At 36.1% G+C, this 19,054-nt stretch overlaps 2 protein-coding genes across 6 annotated transcripts in view; one reads left to right on the forward strand and one right to left on the reverse strand.

Moving 5' to 3' along the window:
- Window positions 1–14,290, forward strand: part of HECTD1 (HECT domain E3 ubiquitin protein ligase 1) — a 90,877-nt gene extending 76,587 nt beyond the window's left edge. For all 5 annotated transcript variants that reach the window (XM_060096339.1, XM_060096338.1, XM_060096341.1 and 2 more), the window contains 14 exons: window positions 2,200–2,422; window positions 3,544–3,598; window positions 4,048–4,230; window positions 4,622–4,829; window positions 4,909–4,994; window positions 5,153–5,280; window positions 7,026–7,227; window positions 8,429–8,566; window positions 8,843–9,450; window positions 10,451–10,529; window positions 10,655–10,748; window positions 11,449–11,599; window positions 13,073–13,217; window positions 13,329–14,290. In XM_060096339.1, coding sequence (XP_059952322.1) covers window positions 2,200–2,422; window positions 3,544–3,598; window positions 4,048–4,230; window positions 4,622–4,829; window positions 4,909–4,994; window positions 5,153–5,280; window positions 7,026–7,227; window positions 8,429–8,566; window positions 8,843–9,450; window positions 10,451–10,529; window positions 10,655–10,748; window positions 11,449–11,599; window positions 13,073–13,217; window positions 13,329–13,466 — 2,438 coding nt within the window. In that variant the 3' untranslated portion in view covers window positions 13,467–14,290. The remainder of the gene's footprint in view (window positions 1–2,199; window positions 2,423–3,543; window positions 3,599–4,047; window positions 4,231–4,621; window positions 4,830–4,908; window positions 4,995–5,152; window positions 5,281–7,025; window positions 7,228–8,428; window positions 8,567–8,842; window positions 9,451–10,450; window positions 10,530–10,654; window positions 10,749–11,448; window positions 11,600–13,072; window positions 13,218–13,328) is intronic.
- Window positions 14,291–14,400: 110 nt separating this feature from the next.
- AP4S1 (adaptor related protein complex 4 subunit sigma 1) overlaps window positions 14,401–19,054 on the reverse strand; it is a 49,264-nt gene continuing 44,610 nt past the window's right edge. Inside the window, exon 6 of the mRNA XM_060096356.1 lies at window positions 14,401–17,515. Coding sequence (XP_059952339.1) covers window positions 17,387–17,515 — 129 coding nt within the window. The 3' untranslated portion in view covers window positions 14,401–17,386. The remainder of the gene's footprint in view (window positions 17,516–19,054) is intronic.

The raw sequence follows: 19,054 nt of genomic DNA on the forward strand, positions 1-19,054 counted from the left end.
TCCAGAGTCAGTGAGCCTGAGTGCCAGCTCCATCTCTTACAACTCTATTTTGGGTGTGGTAGGCACACTAATGGCCCCCTCCCAAAGATATGTAGGTCCTAACCTCTACAATCTGTGAATATGTCACCTTAACATGAGAAAAGAGACTTTGTAGATGTGATTAAGAATCTTGAGATGGAGAAATTATCCTGTTTTTCTGGGTGAGCCCAATGTAATCACCAGTGCCTTCATAAGAGAGAAACAGGAGGGTCAGAGTCAGAGGAGATTTGACAACAGGAAGCAGCAATCACAGTGGTGAGGGGCCATGAGTCAAGAAACATGGGAAGACTCTGGATGCTAGAAAAGGCAAAGAAATGGATTCTTCCCTAGAGCCTCCAAAAGGAACAAAGCCTTGCCCAACCCATTTTAGATTTCTGGCCTCTAGAATTACAAGATAATATATTTGTGTTGTTTTAAACCACTCAGTTGTGGTAATTTGTTATAGCAGCAATAGGAAACTAATACACTGGGCAAATCCCCTAATCTGTGTAAGCCTGGCTTTCCTCATCTCTTATATGGGGAAAATAAAGTCCTTGTTTGATAAGGTAGTTAAAAGGTTTAAATGAGGTGAGATATGTAAAGTGTCTAGCATGGTACCTGATGTGTGTCTCAATAAATGTCAGCTATTATAATCAGTATATTCTTCAAGAAGACTTAAATGTTACTGTGGAATGTACTTATTACTTGATAAAGAGATATCTATGTTAAATATGAACGTAAGTGCAGTTTATAGTATAATGTGAGGTATATGATGTAGTATAATGTGAGGTATATGATGTAGTATGATGGTGAGAATGAGTATGAATCAAGATGTTCCAAGGTCCCTTCAAAAAGGAAAGCCTAGGGCTTCCCTGGTGGCGCAGTGGTTGAGAGTCCGCCTGCCAATATAGGGGATGCGGGTTCGTGCCCCGGTCCGGGAGGATCCCACATGCCGTGGAGCGGCTGGGCCCTTGAGCTGTGGCCGCTGAGCCTGCGCGTCCGGAGCCTGTGCTCCGCAACAGGAGAGGCCACAATGGTGAGAGGCCCACGTAACGCAAAAAAAAAAAAAAAAAAAAAAGGAAAACCTATTCTAGGGAGTATAAATAGGTACAGATTTTCGATAGAGTTCTTTAGCAATATATTTCATATTTTTACTACTACAGATTGGTACTATAGAAGTATTAGCTCTGCACTCAGATGACTACAGAAGTATTTTTTAAAAATTGGAAATGACCTTCATTACATAACGGATATGGTTCAGTTAAAGTACAATGGGATGTCATGCAGTGTATAAAACAATACTTTATAAAACTATATCATGATATGAGGAAAAGATTCCTGAGATTAAAAAAAAGAGAGTACATCACTAAATACGTATGAAACTAATTGTATTTGTGTGTGTGTGTGTTTACCTCGTAACAGACTCATTCAATGCAAGCAAAAGGTTGATAGGTCTTTAACTGAGTATGTGGTTTTCTCTGTATGTAGTATTATTAATAATTTTAGTTTTCTCATTCATAAAAATAAAATGTTCTGAAATATACAATTCTCATGTATACCCTAATAAAAACTAGAGATTCATACCATATGTATAAATTCTTCTCTAGTACACTGTCTTTAACCTAACTATTCTTCCCATTTTAAAAAAATATTGAGGCCAGGAGAATCTTTTTTTTTTAATAAAATTGACACTAGCTATAGGTTTTTTTTTTAATATATTAATAAATTTATTTATTTATTTGGGGCTACATTGGGTCTTCGTTGCTGCGCGGGGGCTTTCTCTAGTTGCGGCGAGCCGGGGCGCAGTGCGCAGGCTTCTAGTTGCGGTGGCTTCTCTTGTGGCGGAGCACGGGCTCTAGGCATGTGGGCTTCAGTAGTTGTGGCTTGCGGGCTCTAGAGCTCAGGCTGAGCAGTTGTGGCGCGTGGGCTTAGTTGCTCCACAGCATGTAGGATCTTCCCTGACCAGGGACCAGGGCTCGAACCCGTGTCCCCTGCATTGTCAGGTGGATCCTTAACCACTCTGCCACCAGGGAAGTCCCCAGGAGAATCTTAAGTAGCTGACATCTTTAGCTGATATATGGCAGAAACGTTTAGATTTCATGTAACCTGTCTCTTGGTGCAGTGCTCTTTCTGGACTGCTTATTTTAGGGTAATTGTTTTTCATATCTTCCATATTTTTAGGAACACCTCATTCAGAGCTCTTGGAAGAAGTTGAATGTACTCCGTCACCTCGATTAGCCCTCACTTTGAAAGTAACAGGTCTTGGAACAACTCGTGAAGTTGAATTACCACTCACTAATTTCAGATCAACCATCTTTTACTATGTACAGAAATTGCTTCAGTTGTCGTGTAACGGCAATGTGAAATCAGATAAACTTAGGCGTATTTGGGAGCCAACATACACGTAAGAGATTTTAACTTAATGTTTTAAGTAGATATTTTCACAGTATATGAGCCAAGAAATATTTTCTGTATTTTGTATTATAGGAACAGAAAAGATTTAGTTCTCTTGGTTCACAGGAATAGATAAGAGCATTTCTGACTCCTCATGGAGAAAGGTTAAAGCTTACAACTGGGAGGAACTTTAGAAATAATCTAGACTAGCTCCTTATGTAATAATTGTTGAACTCTTTGACTGGGATTGTGTATGAAGTAGTAAATATTTTCTGTTATTTGCTTTGGGGTCTGTGAGTTAAACCTGCCTCTCTTTGTTCATTCATTTATTCATTCACTAAATAATTATCAATGACCTTGGGCAAATTTATTTAACATTTTAGTACCTCGTTTTCTAATCTGTAAAATGAGAGTGGTTGTGAGGAATCAATGAATTAATATATGTAAAGTAGATTCAGTACTGTATGAGATGTAGAGGGTGCTCAGTAAGTATTACCTATAATAATATTTGTTATTTAATAATATATATAATTTAATATTATAAATAATTATATCATAGTCATCCTATGTAACTTCACTTTTCTTAGTTTATTTTTCTGATATCTCTTAACATCACTGATAATCTTAGATAATGTCCAATAAAGTAATCTAGGTCTTTTTGAGATAGAACAGAAGGTCTTCATGGCGTTCTCGTCCTTCAGTTTTTATTGGAATATAAAATTTGATCTCAACTGCCTCTTGGTCCTTGTTATTCTTATCCTTCTTTCCATCTAGACACAGATGCAAACACATCTTATTTTATTTTTACAACAATGTATGAAAGTTATAAATACAAGATATGGCATATTACTTTATATCTTTAAAAGTTCTAGGTTTGATATATGCTTTCTTCTTAATAATGCTCAATTTATAAACCATAACTCTTTTTCAGGAATATGATTTCTGCTATTCCCTATGTTTAACAAATTAATATTTTTTCTTATAACTTCTCCCTGAGTTCAGTATTTCATGTAAGCATATAGCTAATGAATGTCCTCATTCATACATGTTTTTAAAGAATTGAAGGCTTATTAGAAATAACCACAAATCATTTGATTTATGAATTAACTTGAATAATATCTTCATATTTAGAATTATGTACAGAGAAAGGAAGGATTCTGACAAAGAAAAGGAAAATGGAAAGATGGTAAGTTATTTTTAGGAAATGAGTCTTGCTCTTGGCTACCTAGTAAAAGAAAAAGAAAAGCAAAGAAAAACTAACGCTGTGTTTCAGTTGAACAATTAAGGGAGGAATCAGCAACATGGGATTCTTTTTTTTTTTTTGCGGTACGCGGGCCTCTCAGTGTTGTGGCCTCTCCCGTTGCGGAGCACAGGCTCCGGACGCGCAGGCTCAGCGGCCATGGCTCACGGGCCCAGCCGCTCCGCGGCATGTGGGATCTTTCCGGACCGGGGCATGAACCCGTGTCCCCTGCATCGGCAGGTGGACTCTCAACCACTGTGCCACCAGGGAAGCCCAACATGGGATTCTTTAGATTAGGTTAAATGCATGATCTTAAAGCTACCTTATGTAATGCATGTGAAATAGCATAAACTTTATAATCAGGAAAGGCCAACATTTCGTTTTTCCTATTGTAGGGTTGTTGGTCTATAGAGCATGTGGAACAGTATCTTGGCACTGATGAATTACCAAAGAATGACTTGATAACCTACCTGCAGAAGAATGCAGACGCCGCTTTCCTGCGCCACTGGAAATTAACTGGCACTAATAAAAGTATTAGGAAAAACAGAAATTGTTCTCAGCTCATAGCTGCCTATAAGGTATATATTGGCATCAAAACACTATTTTGATTGGGAATGGCTTTGTGCTTTGCAGCTTTTTAAATATTCTTGAGGAAGAGCAGTTCATTGGGACATACTAAAAAGAAGTTGAATTAACATTGTTAATATGCCAGTGCTAAAATTTCAAATGTGGTTTGTGGCATTGGATCTAAATACGTAGTTTTAACTGTGACTTTTAGTGGTTATATTTTGAGAATTTTCTTGGTTTAGAACAAAGCTTGGTTAAGCTTTGACTTGGGTGATACTGTTTTTATTTTTTAAAAAGGTAATTCTTTGAAGAATTCCAGCCTTTTCACATTAATACTAATAGGATGATATATTGCTTTTCTTGAAAATGATTAATGGCTAGTTTTCCTAATTGTTTCTTAAGGATTTTTGTGAGCATGGAACAAAGTCTGGATTAAACCAGGGGGCCATTTCTACTCTTCAAAGTAGTGATATTCTTAATTTGACAAAAGAACAACCTCAGGCCAAAGCAGGCAATGGACAGAATTCTTGTGGAGTAGAAGATGTCCTTCAGCTTCTGCGTATTCTGTATATAGTTGCAAGTGACCCTTATTCAAGAATATCCCAAGAAGGTCTGTAAGAAGCCTTGTTTCATTTCTGTGTTATTTTTAAAAGCAAGTCAGTTTATAATTAATTTTACTACTTTTACAGAAGGTGATGAGCAGCCTCAGTTTACTTTTCCACCAGATGAATTCACTAGCAAAAAGATCACAACAAAAATTTTGCAGCAGATTGAGGTAATAAAACCAGATAGTTGAACTCTTCAATCTGTTGGACTTTGAATGTATTGCCTCTCCTTCCTTTGCTACCTCACGCCATCTCTCCTGTTAAGAATTGACTCCTTTTTGTCTTTTTTCATAATCGCTTTAAGACATTGTTATTTGTTAATTTGCAGGAACCATTAGCATTGGCAAGTGGGGCTCTGCCAGACTGGTGTGAACAGTTAACCAGCAAGTGTCCTTTTCTAATACCATTTGAAACTAGACAGCTGTATTTCACATGTACAGCATTTGGTGCATCAAGGTAGGAGGTGTATCATTTTACATTTTTAGAATAAATGTGTTTTTAAATGTTTTATATAAGCTCAAAATGTACATATATACTTTATTTCAAGATTGATGAAGGGAATATATTGTTTTCTCGTAAAGAGTTGTTGACATTTGGGAATTCCCTGGTGGTCCAGTGGTTTAGACCCTGTACTTTCATTGCCAAGGGTGTGGGTTCAATTCCTGGTGGGGGAATGAAGATCCCGCAAGCTGTGAGGTGTGGCCCCCCCCACAAAAAAAAAAGAGTTGTCAACATTTAAACTTTTTTTTTTTTTTTTTTGCGGTACGTGGGCCTCTCACTCTTGTGGCCTCTCCCGTTGCGGAGCACAGGCTCCAGATGCACAGGCTCAGCGGCCATGGCTCACGGGCCCAGCTGCTCCGCGGCATGTGGGATCCTCCCGGACCGGGGCACAAACCTGTGTCCCCTGCATCGGCAGGTGGACTCTTAACCATTGCGCCACCAGGGAAGCCCCAACATTTAAACATTTTTTGATTTCCAGTTGGATATAAGCAGTCTTGAAGCAGTGTGGATTGAAGTACTGTGTTTTCCATTAGCTAGCATTTATTGTACAGTATTTAAGTGGCTTACATAAATTATTAGTTGCTGAAATTCCCAAGAATACAAAATTTAGTGCTTGCAAATAGCTTTGATAACATTAAAATATATCTTCTGGCCATTATTTTTCTCTTACTACCATCTAACAAACCATTTTACTTCTTTTTGTTTTTCTGTCTCCTTCACTAGATGAAAGTTTCAGAAGGGCAGGAATTTCTGGCAGCTCTAGCTGCAGTGTATAGCACGTTGTAGGTGCTCGGTAAATATTTGTTGAGTGATTGACTATCCAGAGTACTTTCAAAGTAGATGTAGAAAAGTTATAATTTAAATGGAGCTGCCTGTTGCCCTTAGTTACATTGTTGTACCATTTCATATCATTTACCAAGCATTTGCACACATAGCACTATAGGCCCGCTGTGATTAATGGCATTGGTTATGACTTTTATTTTATATGTGTGGGTTTGGTTTTTGGGGTTTTTTTTTTTTCAATTTTTTTTTTAAAATTTGGCTGCACCACACAGCTTGCAGGATCTTAAGTTCCCTGACCAGGTATTGAATGTGGGCCATGGCAGTGAAAGCCCCGAATCCTAACCACTAGACCACTAGGGAACTCCCTGATTTTTATTTTATAGATGAGGAAACTGATTCTCAAAGTACATAGCTGATTGGCTTGAGAGTACCAAAAAAATTGTAGCACACATGAGAGTAGATCTTTCATCTTCTTATTCTTAATTCAAGATTCTTTCTCCCATCCTAGATGGGTTAACTCTGCATTGTTAAAAAGAAAATGTTTCAAAATCACAACACTGTTTCTGTGTTGGCTTTCAATTTGTATCACAGTAATAAAGATAGCTTAACCATGTTTTACATTCTCTGGTTTAGGAAATGTTTATATTTTATGTATTATGAGTTTGTCTATATTTTTATGTGTTGTGTGGGGTTGGACCACAGACCTTTATTTTGATCTGTTAATTGCTAAAGTAAAAAGGGAAAATATAGACTCAATATTTTCTCAATTTGTTTGGGGAAATAAGATTAGTATATTTGATCAGCTGATGAAATACGATTTTTAAAAAATTCTTAAATCTTTAAATTTTGTTACTGGTTTAGTAGTACATTCAGCTGTTGCTGTATGCTACAGCTACATAGGTATTTTTCTATTTCAGAGCAATAGTGTGGTTACAAAACCGACGTGAGGCCACTGTGGAAAGAACAAGGACCACAAGTAGTGTAAGGCGAGATGATCCTGGAGAGTTTCGTGTTGGTCGTCTCAAGCATGAAAGAGTGAAAGTTCCACGTGGTGAATCACTGATGGAGTGGGCTGAGAATGTCATGCAAATACATGCAGATCGGAAATCAGTTCTTGAGGTACCTCTATATAATTTCTTTTAGTGTGCAGGACTGACAATTAGAGAACCAGTCTATGTCTTCCACCACATAAAAAACTGCATTAGATAGAAGTGTAGATAGATTTCTCTGCCCTCTGTGCAAAGGCCTTCTCCTCTGGCAGAGCATCTTTCATAAGAGGATGTCAGCTCACCTCCTCAGGGGTCAGGATCTCGTGGCTTAATGAGCAGCAAAGAATATCTTCACTCATGAAGATATTGAGAGATGTTGTAGCAAATGGCGGTAAGAAATTCAGTATATTTACTGCAGAAATGTTATTGTGGGCATTGTTGATTATATCCTACATACATATTATTCCTTATATATGAGAGACAAGGAAAGAAATACCTCTCCTGTCACAGATGTCAGCCACCTGGTTTGTTTATTTTTGGATCACAGACTGATGATGATAAATACAATACATCTCTAGAAAATTTATAAGGCTTATGGTTTTCACTTTAAAATTTCTGTGCCTGGGACTTCCCTGGTGGCCCAGCGGTTAGGACCCCGTGCTTCCACTGCAGGGAGCACAGGTTCAATCCCTGTCTGGGGAACTAAGATCCCACGTGCTGCCAGTTCACACCCCCATCCCCAAAACAAGAATTTTCTGTGCCTTCATCTTATTCTTCTTACCCATATAGTCCTCTAACCCAGATAATTCTCAATTATTATTATTTTTTTTAACATGCACTGTGTGTTTTGGTAAGCTGCCTCAAATAATTTTTGGAATACATGGAGTATGGATAAAAAACCTTTAAAGTGATTGCCTAAAGTCAGAAATAAGTGGAAGAGTTTAGGTTTTGGTGTCACATAGACACACGTGTGCATGCACGCACACATAAATCTGTATACCATCATTTCCTCAAGCAAATGATATATAACCTCTTTATCTGAAATTTGGTTTCCTTTGGTATGAAAGGACATGTTAATTTATTTTGTAGGTTTGTTGCGAGAAGTAAGTTGATGCATGGACAGTGCTCACCACAGTGTTTAAATATGGAATAGTGTACAACAAATCAAATTTCTCTTTAGAAAAACTGGAATAAAAACTTCTGTGTGGCTTATATTATACCGCTACTATAAAAAAAAAGTATATTACAGTAGGACTGGCTTTTGGCAAGAATGGGATCATTAAAATTTTTTTAAGCTTACTTTCCCCCATAATTTATTTGTTCATGTTTAGGTTGAATTTTTAGGAGAAGAAGGAACTGGCTTGGGGCCCACATTAGAATTTTATGCTCTGGTGGCAGCAGAATTCCAGAGAACTGATTTGGGAGCTTGGCTTTGTGATGATAACTTTCCAGATGATGAATCTCGTCATGTAAGATATACTTCCCATTTTGTGATTTGATTTGCGATTCTGCTTTTAGAGGGTTAAAAATCATTTATGCTTCCAGAATGTAAGCCAGGTTTTCTGACTCTACTTTTATTATTGAATAATCCTGATATTATTAAAATGCTTTTAAAGGGTAAAATTTAGTCTATAAAACCTATTTAATAAAATGTGTTTATAGATACTTTTAGATAGCTGAATTAAGATGTTTAATGTTTATGGATCTTTTCATTTTTTTTTGCATTTCTCCCTCTAAAAAATTAGGTCGATCTTGGAGGTGGATTGAAACCTCCTGGATACTATGTTCAGAGATCATGTGGACTGTTTACAGCTCCATTTCCACAAGATAGTGATGAGCTTGAAAGGATCACAAAACTCTTTCATTTCCTTGGAATTTTCTTGGCCAAATGCATTCAAGACAATAGACTTGTGGACTTACCTATTTCTAAACCTTTCTTTAAACTTATGTGTATGGGTGACATTAAAAGCAATATGAGTAAATTGATTTATGAGTCACGAGGTGATAGAGACTTACACTGTACTGAAAGTCAGTCTGAAGCCTCTACAGAAGAAGGTCATGATTCACTCTCAGTAGGAAGCTTTGAAGAGGATTCAAAATCAGAATTTATTCTAGATCCCCCCAAACCAAAACCCCCAGCTTGGTTTAATGGAATTTTAACTTGGGAAGACTTTGAACTAGTAAACCCACACAGAGCCAGATTTTTAAAAGAAATTAAAGACCTTGCTATCAAGAGGCGCCAGATTTTAAGCAACAAAGGTCTTTCTGAAGATGAGAAGAACACAAAATTACAAGAACTAGTGCTGAAGAATCCATCAGGTTCTGGGCCTCCACTTAGCATAGAGGATTTAGGGTAAGCTTTATATATATATATATATATATATATATATATACTCTTCAACCTAATGGATGAATAAATTCTAAAGCTTTTGTTCCTTTGTCTTCATGGATATGCAATATATGAATATACAGTCTGTTAACAATAATAAGATGCTTTAGGAAATATCGATATTTGATTTGATCCTTTGATTTGTTAATATTATAAAGAGAGCACTCAGAATACCAGAATATAGTTTATTAATCATCAGACATCTGAAAGATTATCTGATTTATCAAATGTGGTAACTATATATATCTTGTATAAACAGTCCAAAGCCAATAATATTTTGACAAATTCATTAGCTAATTGATATATATAGCCTACTTGAAAAACCTCAGAATAGTTTGCTTTGTATGTAAGCCTTATCCCCAGTGGCTGCATTAACTAACTCAGATGCTGTAGATCTTTTGATAAAATTCTATTAATTTATATACATGTAATTATTATACCCTTGGTATGTTAAACTGATTTTGGATTGACTGCAAGGCTTTGCTGTCTTTTTTTTCCTTCCTTCCTTTCCTTCTTTCTTTGATGATAACATTGAGAAGTTGTGTTTGATAAGTTGTTCATATGTTCAAGGTTTGACTTGAGGCAGGGGTAAAAACAGAGCATGAACAACTTTAGTAAAAAAAAATAGTTTCTTTTGCAAAAAAAAAGAAAAGTCTTGTAAACATGTTGCTACCATAATTCATTACAAAAATCCATAGTTGATTAATTTTGTGCCTAAGGAGGAAGTGAAACATAAAAGGTGATGTTTCATGAAATGCTTGCAAAGCCAGGTTTGGTAAACAGTTGGCCAAATAGTTTTTGTGCACACAGTTTTGCATTTTAAAAGGCCCCATACTTAATATCTAAGCTGGTATAATGATTTTGTTATTGTTGGGGGAGGTGCTCATGGTTTTGGCGGCAGTGTTTTAAAAATTAAACACCAATGGTAGCTGAATGTTAATCTAATCCTTTTCTGTCCTCCCAGTTTAAATTTCCAGTTTTGCCCTTCCTCAAGAATATATGGTTTTACAGCTGTGGATCTCAAGCCAAGTGGTGAAGATGAGGTACAAATTTTGCTTTTGATATATTTGTAAGTCTAGAAAATTCCTCTTAATGAGGTCAGTTGTACTAGGCACTACTGAAATATTCCTAGATATTAACAATTACGTTGATAAATTTTCCTTTGCAGATGGTAACAATGGATAATGCAGAAGAATATGTGGATTTGATGTTTGACTTTTGTATGCATATGGGTATTCAGAAACAGATGGAAGCCTTTAGAGGTAATTTTTAAGGCTCTTTAGTTGAATCCCTCTCCTTTTACTTTGAGACAGCTGAAATTAACGTACTGCTATGCTCAAAAATTGCTAGTAATCTCTAGATTTGCCCTCTAGTTTTTTGTCTTCCCAACAGTTAGGTCCTGCAGAGTACTCAGAATAGGTTGGAACATTTTCAAGCTGTAGCATACCCTCAGCTTGGTCCTCCTGAGTAATGAGGGACCCACTTTTGGCTTCTGTTTTTTCATTTGTAAGTGGATATAATATTGTTGCGTACTTCCAATATTACATGATCAAGATGAGTTAAACTATGTTAGAACCTAAATTCTTCAAATAAAGATTGACGCAAAATACATTGGACTGTTTATCACTTACTAGTTTTAAATGAGAACATAGCCTTGGCTGGCTTGTATGACATAAGAACTGATTGGGAAATTATTAGAATTTGGCTACTGACCATAGTGTCTGAATATTCTCTCCCTGTCTACATTTGTGATAATAAGCAAAAATTTCTGTACTTAAAACCCTAGCACAGTTTTTATTTCAAGCTATTTTCATTTATATTTGCTTTTTCAAATATTTATTAATATTTATCTTCTATCCATTTAGTTGAGTATCTTGATTTGAAATTTGTTATTTTGAAATTATAACTTAGAAACTGAGTTGTGTGTTTTGTTTTTGTTTTTTTGCTGTGTGTGTAATGTAGATGGGTTTAATAAAGTTTTTCCAATGGAGAAATTAAGTTCCTTCAGCCATGAAGAAGTCCAAATGATTCTTTGTGGAAATCAGTCGCCATCCTGGGCAGCAGAGGATATTATTAATTATACTGAACCTAAGTTGGGTTATACACGTGATAGGTATGTATTGGTTATTTTCTAAGATCAACAAATTGTTTATGTTCTGAAATCAAATGGCGGGTTCTCTAAATGACTCTGAATTATATGCATAAAATGAGAAAGGAGTTAAGTCTCACCGTTACTAAGATGTATATTCACTGATAAGGCTGAGTTCACAGAAAAAGTCATCTTGGCTGATGTTAACATTCCTTTTCTCACTGTGTTTTAACTGTTCATCATTTTAAAAATTGGGTCATTTGTAAACCCTTAGGCTTTATTGCTTTTATATTAACCTTTATTTTCAAATAATTTCAATCTTATAGAAAAGCTGAAGAATAGTTAAGAATTCCTATATATCCTTTACCAGAATCACCAGTACTTAACGTTTTGCTGTATTTCTTTTACACTATCTCTTTATACACAAACACACACACACACACACACACACATATATTTCCTGAGCCATTTGAGGATATGTTGCATATATCTTGTACCTTTACTCTGTAATACATTAGTGTACATTCCTCAGAATATGGCCATACTCCCACATAGCCATACTAGTTAGCAAAATTTGTGATTCCATACTATTAGCTAATCTATAGTCTACATTCCAGCTTTGTTGATTATTCCAGTGATGTCTTTAATAGCACTCACTTCACTCCCATTCTCCCCGCATCAGGAAATTGTATTTAGTTGTGATATGTTTTTAATCAACAGTTCCTCGGATGTTTTTTCTTTCGTACCACTGACATTTTTTAAGACTGTAAGCCCTGTATTTTTTTTAAGTTTTCAAATGTAAATGAGAAAGTATTATTATTTTAAATTTAATGACATTGTATATATAGTTTTTTTTTAAGTATTAAAGTTTTTATTGAAGCATAACAGAGAAGTACACAAATTGCACATACATCCTGGAGAATTTTCACAAAATGGACACACCTATATAATTGGTACCCAGAACAAGAAACAACTCTAGAAGTCCCCATCCCCATCTTATTCTTTTCTAGTCATTAAATCACTATTCCCATTGATTTTGCTTGCTTTTTGAACTTTAGTAAATGAAATCATGAAGTATGTATTCTCTAAGGTCTGGTTTCTTTTATTTAATATTATAATTATGAAATTCATCCATGTTGTAGCATATAGTGATACTTTATTTCACTGTTAACAAAAATTATTATTTCAGATCCCTGTTGCAAGTTTAGCCATATTTGGGTGAATTATGCATGTTCATCTTGAGCTTTTCTGATTTGCTGCCTTTGTTGCATATTTGATTCCTATACTCCATCAGTGTTTCAGTCTATCTGTATCAGTCTTTGAAGGATATTTTTCAAGTAGTTTGTATCCTCTTATTTCATACTTACCCAAGAGTCTCTAGACAGTGTTGTTCTTCCAACACGCAGATATTCGTTTTTAGGGTTATTGCTGGCTTATACAGTAATGGTAGTATTTTTCATTTAAATCAGCTATCAATATAACTTTTTCTTCTTTTAGCCCAGGTTTCCTTAGGTTTGTGAGGGTTTTATGTGGCATGTCTTCAGATGAGAGGAAGGCATTCCTGCAGTTTACCACTGGTTGTTCAACTCTACCCCCAGGTGGACTGGCTAACTTGCATCCCAGGCTCACAGTTGTACGCAAGGTACAAACTCTAGCTACTGGGGAATCTAAATGGAATTAAGATACTTAAGGATTGAAAGAAATACATATTTAAAGTCATGGTCTTCTGTTATTTTCACTTCTATTTCTGTAGGTTGATGCTACTGATGCAAGCTACCCATCAGTGAATACATGTGTACATTATCTAAAGTTGCCGGAATACTCTTCAGAGGAGATCATGAGAGAGCGCCTGCTAGCTGCTACAATGGAGAAAGGCTTTCATCTCAACTGAGCTTTGAAGTGCAATGGGAGATATCAGAGACTTAAAATTCTAGTGAAGCCTCTTGTGTTTGTGTGCAGAGAAGTATATGATCCTCCATGCTAATGACACTTGCCTTTTTTCCACCATTAAGGCTTTAAGAACACATGGAATAAGTTCGTTAGCTGCTAATGACAAAACAAATCCTTTAACTATCCAGCCAGCAAGTATATAGCACAGAACACTTTGTGTTGCTACAAGGGCTCATGTGACTGGAATTAGGTGGTCCTACTTGACTGTTCCAAAGAGCAGCTTCTCAGATCTTCAGTGTTCATTGGTAAATTTCTAACAGTGTATTTGTGTAAAGTTTGTCATTTCATACTTCATACACTACAGTTGCCATCACTGATGCCTGTTTTGCTGGCTTTTAAGCTACTCGGTCAAAAATCCTGCTTCCTTAAAACATAGAGTTAATGAGCATCTCAAGCTTTTTCTTTTCCTTTTTAATGATGCCTGCACTATCAGAGTATATCTAGTGTTCTCTCTTTTGTTTGGCATATAATCATGCACAGCCTTTTTATTTCTTTGAGGTGGGGAGTATATTTTTATTTCCTAAATGCCATACTATAAAGATCAAATTCTTAAGTGTGTTTGTGCAGTTCAAAAATAAAGATATATTAAGGGGGGGGGGAGAAAACACTGGTTTAGGTGCAAGGCACACTTAAAGCAAGTTTTACTTTTGGTTGTATTTTCTTTGTATATTATAAACATTTATTTAACTTGTTGCAGTTTGAAGTAAAAAAATTTCCAAAATGTATTCTCAACAATAATCATTAAAATGTTTGCAGCGTACAAAACTGTGTCATGTGAATGTTTCACTGCAGCCATCAGACCTAAGAGCTTAACTGTATACTTTTCATTTTGAATCATTGAGATATATAGTTTTTTGAAATTACTACATGAAGAAATGTATTTTTCTGTGTAAATACACTTACTGAAACTGGAAAGCTAGGAGAAATATATGTTCACATGCTTGTGATCCAACTCTTGTGTTCTGTCTTTAAAGTATTCTTCAGGTGAAAATAGCCAAGTTATTTGTGTTAACTTTTTAAACACCAAGTATGCTACTTACCATTGTATCTTCAGCGATGTGTAAGTCTAAGATCCAAGAATGATTTTTGAATGTTGTGTTAGTGTGAAAAGAAACCACTGGGATAATGCTATTTCCTGGTTTTGAAAAGGGGCTATATTTCCATTTTCCTGTGACTTATCATATCTATGCATCTAGGTAAAAGAAATGTCACTAGGTCTGATTTAGCCAAATGGATTTTATAGGCGTGAAAAGCATTTTTTGGAATTGCCCACAATTTACCTGTTTAAAAGGTATGTTCCCTTTCTACATTAGAAGAGATTTCTCCCATTGCGGTCAATCATTTGAGTAGTGTTTCTGTTCTCTGCATGAGAATGTTGTGACTATGTAATCAGAGGCAGCATTCACATAATTTACCTTATTGTTAGCTTCACAGTTCTCTGCGAGAATAAAAGTTAAAATAAAACATAATAGCAATATTTAAACGTATGACCTATGCTTTAATCCAGAAAACAGTGGTGGCGATTGTCTCAATACATGGATGCATGACTAGAACTTTATACTAGCAGTAGAATTAAAATCCAGTTTATGTGTATTATTTAAGTCTCTAAAATGTCTGTCAATAGCCAGCTTTTACCAAGACTAGTCTAGCACAGGGGTCAGCAAACTGTGGCCTGCCGTTTGCATTTGTATGGCCCATGAACTAAACATGGTTTTTAAATTTTTAAGTGGTTGAAAAAAATAAAAAAGAATAATAATATCTTATGTGAAAATTTTATGAAATTCGGATTTGTGTCCATAAAGAAATAAAGTTTTATTAGAACACAGCCATGCTGACTTATTTATGTATAATCTATGGCTCTTTTTTGCACTACAGTGGCAGAACTGAGTGGTTACAGCAAAGACCGTATGGGCCACGAAGCCTAGACTATTTACTGTCTGGTCCTTTGCAGAAAAGGTTTGCTGAATCCTGGTCTAGCACATTGCTACAGCAGGTAAAGTTGATGAGTCTTATACAGTGAGTAACTCTGAAATGTCAGGAATCTTCCTGTAGAACTAAAAGTCCAAGAACAAGGTAAAGCTGACCAGTCTGAGACATAAATTTCATGAGTCTGAAAATCACTTAAAGCTGGTAGTCACAGTTCAGCAATAAACCTGAAGTGAGATGATGACACAGCCTGTCACACAACAGAGAGTCACATTAGAGTTCACTTTGTGTATAAGTACTGTGAGACATCTACTTGGGTCTTCACATACACTAGCCTCTGGAGTATTTTTTCCAGTGGTATCTACCTAGTATTTTTTTAAATTATTATTCTCTCAAGGTACTAAAATCTGTGCCAAGATGTTATTTGAATGCTATTTTGGTGTGACCCCAAAATTAATTTTATTCACTCCCTAGTTACTTCTGGTGTACCAGTTTCAGCAGTTACCCGAATGTGCTACTGATTAAGTGCCTACCAACTAGGCCAGTGTTTCCCAACTAATTATGTCAGAAAGACCTCCAAAGCACTTTGATTTAGACTGGGCTTTCCCCAGACCTTGGCTACTTAATGCATACCATTCACTGTTCTGGCAGGTCAGAAGCCTTTCCTCTGCCTTCCTGAATGAGTCCAGAACAATTAAGGTTTGCTTCTGGAGTCCATTATTGACTGGTTGCCTGGTAGATGCAAACTTTGAAATATGTAAGTGAAGTTTTAGAAACACAGAGAACTTAAACAAAATCCCCCTATACACACACACACGAGAGAGGGAGAGAGATCAGACAGTACTGAATGAATTACTGCCTAGAATGCCCATTTGCGTCCTCTTTTGCAGGACAGAGTGTTGTAGGTGAAAGAACTCTTGGAATTCCATAGGGTGGCACAATATCTTCATGTATCAAGACTATATTTCTGTGTCCTCCAATGTACTTGCCCTCCTACCCTAACATGCACATGAACCTGCTTTTACTTAAGACAGCTCTGTATCTCCTACTGTTACAAAGCAAAAGCATATACACAGAAAGGTTTGGGAGGATCAGAGCATTGCTCTTCTATAGTGACTTAGAAGTTTTCTTTGCTTCAACACATTCCAGGAGAAGGGGTTGAAAGAATAAAAGGGAGGGGAAGACGGAGTCATTTCATGGCAACCTGAACAGAGATGTTCTCTTGCATTCTTTTTTTAAACTTTGAACTAAATTTCATTTACAAATAAGTTTACTACTAAGACTAACTCTTCACAATATGGCATGTAGGATAGCTATAAGGGTTGTCTTAGCGATTCATTATTAGGTAGTAACATTCTCTATAGAGTTAATTACATGATGTCATTGTAATTGCCAAGTACCCATAAAATGGATATCAGGCTTTTAGAAACTGGCAAAGAATATTTGATTTTGCAATTTTCATTAGGTACACACATTTTGACTTAAGGAAAAAGATAGCATTCAGAAAACAGTATTATTCAAAGTGCTATGCATGTTCAAGTCAATTTTAAAAGTTTATTGGCCAATAGGTGCCACATTTTCTTCCCACCCCATGATGCTGTTCCTGAATTTATCCCTTTGCAAAGGGAAGCAGAGACCAAAAGAGTTTCCCTCAGTACTCCACAAAATCTAAATAAGGGAGAAAAAAAATGCTTCAGAAAATAAAATTTGTCTCTCCGTTTAGAGAAAAATTTTCTTTGTGCCTCATGTTTTAAAATACAGTTTTGTTTTCCATTTAGGAACTGTGGAAAACACCTATTTAAAATGTCTTTGGAAGGACAGCCCATTTTGCAGTGTTTGGTCTTCCAGATTCTTTTGGGCTAGTGATGTTGAGAGGTATTCCATGGTGTCCTCATTTCCTGTAAGTCGATGTTGTCTGGCAGAGCCTTTCTGTTTTCAGCTGTCTGACATCTTATCAAGAATTAGTAGAGGGGCAAGAATTCTTGCCCGATTCGTTTCCACAATGCAGCCATTTAACACCATCTCATCCAAAATGATGTGTACTTTATCCAAATTAAACATTATCTAGGGTCATTTAAGGAAATTAGTTACAAAAATGTTAACATTCAGTAAATAGTAACTTATGACTTTGCCTGGAATTTTTCCAGTGTAAATTAGTCTAAGCGTGAAGGTTTGTTTTTTTTAACAGAATCCCTGAAATTAAATTTAAAATTGGTATTTATATTAGAAATTATTACCTTCATGTACACATATATACCTAATTTCACCTGGGTTAGGCTAACTGGACAATAGACATAGAAATGGAACAGCTATACCTTTTAGCCAGAGGGAGACGGAATCTCTACTAAGAGCTGGAGAACAAGTAAATTTTGGTAAGAGTGTGACCTGACCTCAAGAACAATGTCTTCCCAGACAATAACAACAGTAATAGCCATGACTTATTGAATACTCATTATGTTCCAGGCATTGTGTTGAGTGTTTTACATGTATTATTTCAGTCTTCTCTATGACTAGGTGATGTACATGGTAACATTATCCTCGTTTTACACAGGAACAAACAGGCTCAAAGCCATTGCCTACAGTCACATGGCTAGTAATTGTCAGAGCTGGAATTTAAACCGAAAGTTTGAGCTTAACTGCTCTGCTTCCAGACTTCCCAGGAGAGGCCTGAGGCTGCTGAGTATACATCCTCCCACCGCCCTCAAACCTCCACCCCAAAACAAATGCCTTTACAATACTGCACCTTGAGCATCTTTTGTGTCCGACAGGCTAAAGAAAAAAATAACCACGAGGACAAATGAATGAAGAAAAGGCAATGCTGACTTAATTCCCAAGGAGATAAAAATTCCGATTTTCAAGAGACTACCTCTTATAAATGGAGCATTCTAAAAATACTCATTTGAGAATTATGGAGCCACTTTAGCTTACTGACGTTCTTATTGGAAAGTTAGTACAGGGCATGGGAGAAGAAAACACTGTTAGACTATGATGTCTAGCTAATTAGAAAGAGCCAAGTCCTTCCTCCAGTAGTCCCTTCATTTGAGTACCTAACTCTTCTTTTGTGAAATTGAACTGGAAGAGAGAACTGACCTGGAAGAGAGAATTTAACTCTTGAGAGTGAAGATGATAATGGTTGAACGTTTCTAAATTCTATGCTTTACTATCTTAAGTTTCCATCACTAAAGAGCACAATCTTCGTCTGTTTAGAAAAAAACAGAACAAAAAACAGCTGACAGATTGTTTCAAAAAGACAAACTTCATTCAACAAGCGAGTGATTAAATGCACTATGGGAGTTCATAATTAGTGAATCTTTGTAAAATGAGCCATTACCACCTGATTTTTCTTCCCAATAATTCCAGATGTTCAAGTCTATTGTATTTGTGTGAAGTACATCTATAGAGAATGAGACAATCCTGTGAATGACTTCTAAGTTTCTATTAGGCTTTGTGTTAATACCTCATTAAGCTCTGTGCAAATAGTCCTCCAGCAGAATAAATTTTTTCAGAAGCCCATGGGAACTGTCCTTAAGTGACCCAGAAAAAAAAAAAGCTTTACTCTGTTACACCTATTAATAATGTCTTCCAATTAGATGGATGATTGTT

Source organism: Mesoplodon densirostris, chromosome 4, assembly GCF_025265405.1.
Source record: "Mesoplodon densirostris isolate mMesDen1 chromosome 4, mMesDen1 primary haplotype, whole genome shotgun sequence".
Taxonomy (NCBI): domain Eukaryota; kingdom Metazoa; phylum Chordata; class Mammalia; order Artiodactyla; family Ziphiidae; genus Mesoplodon; species Mesoplodon densirostris.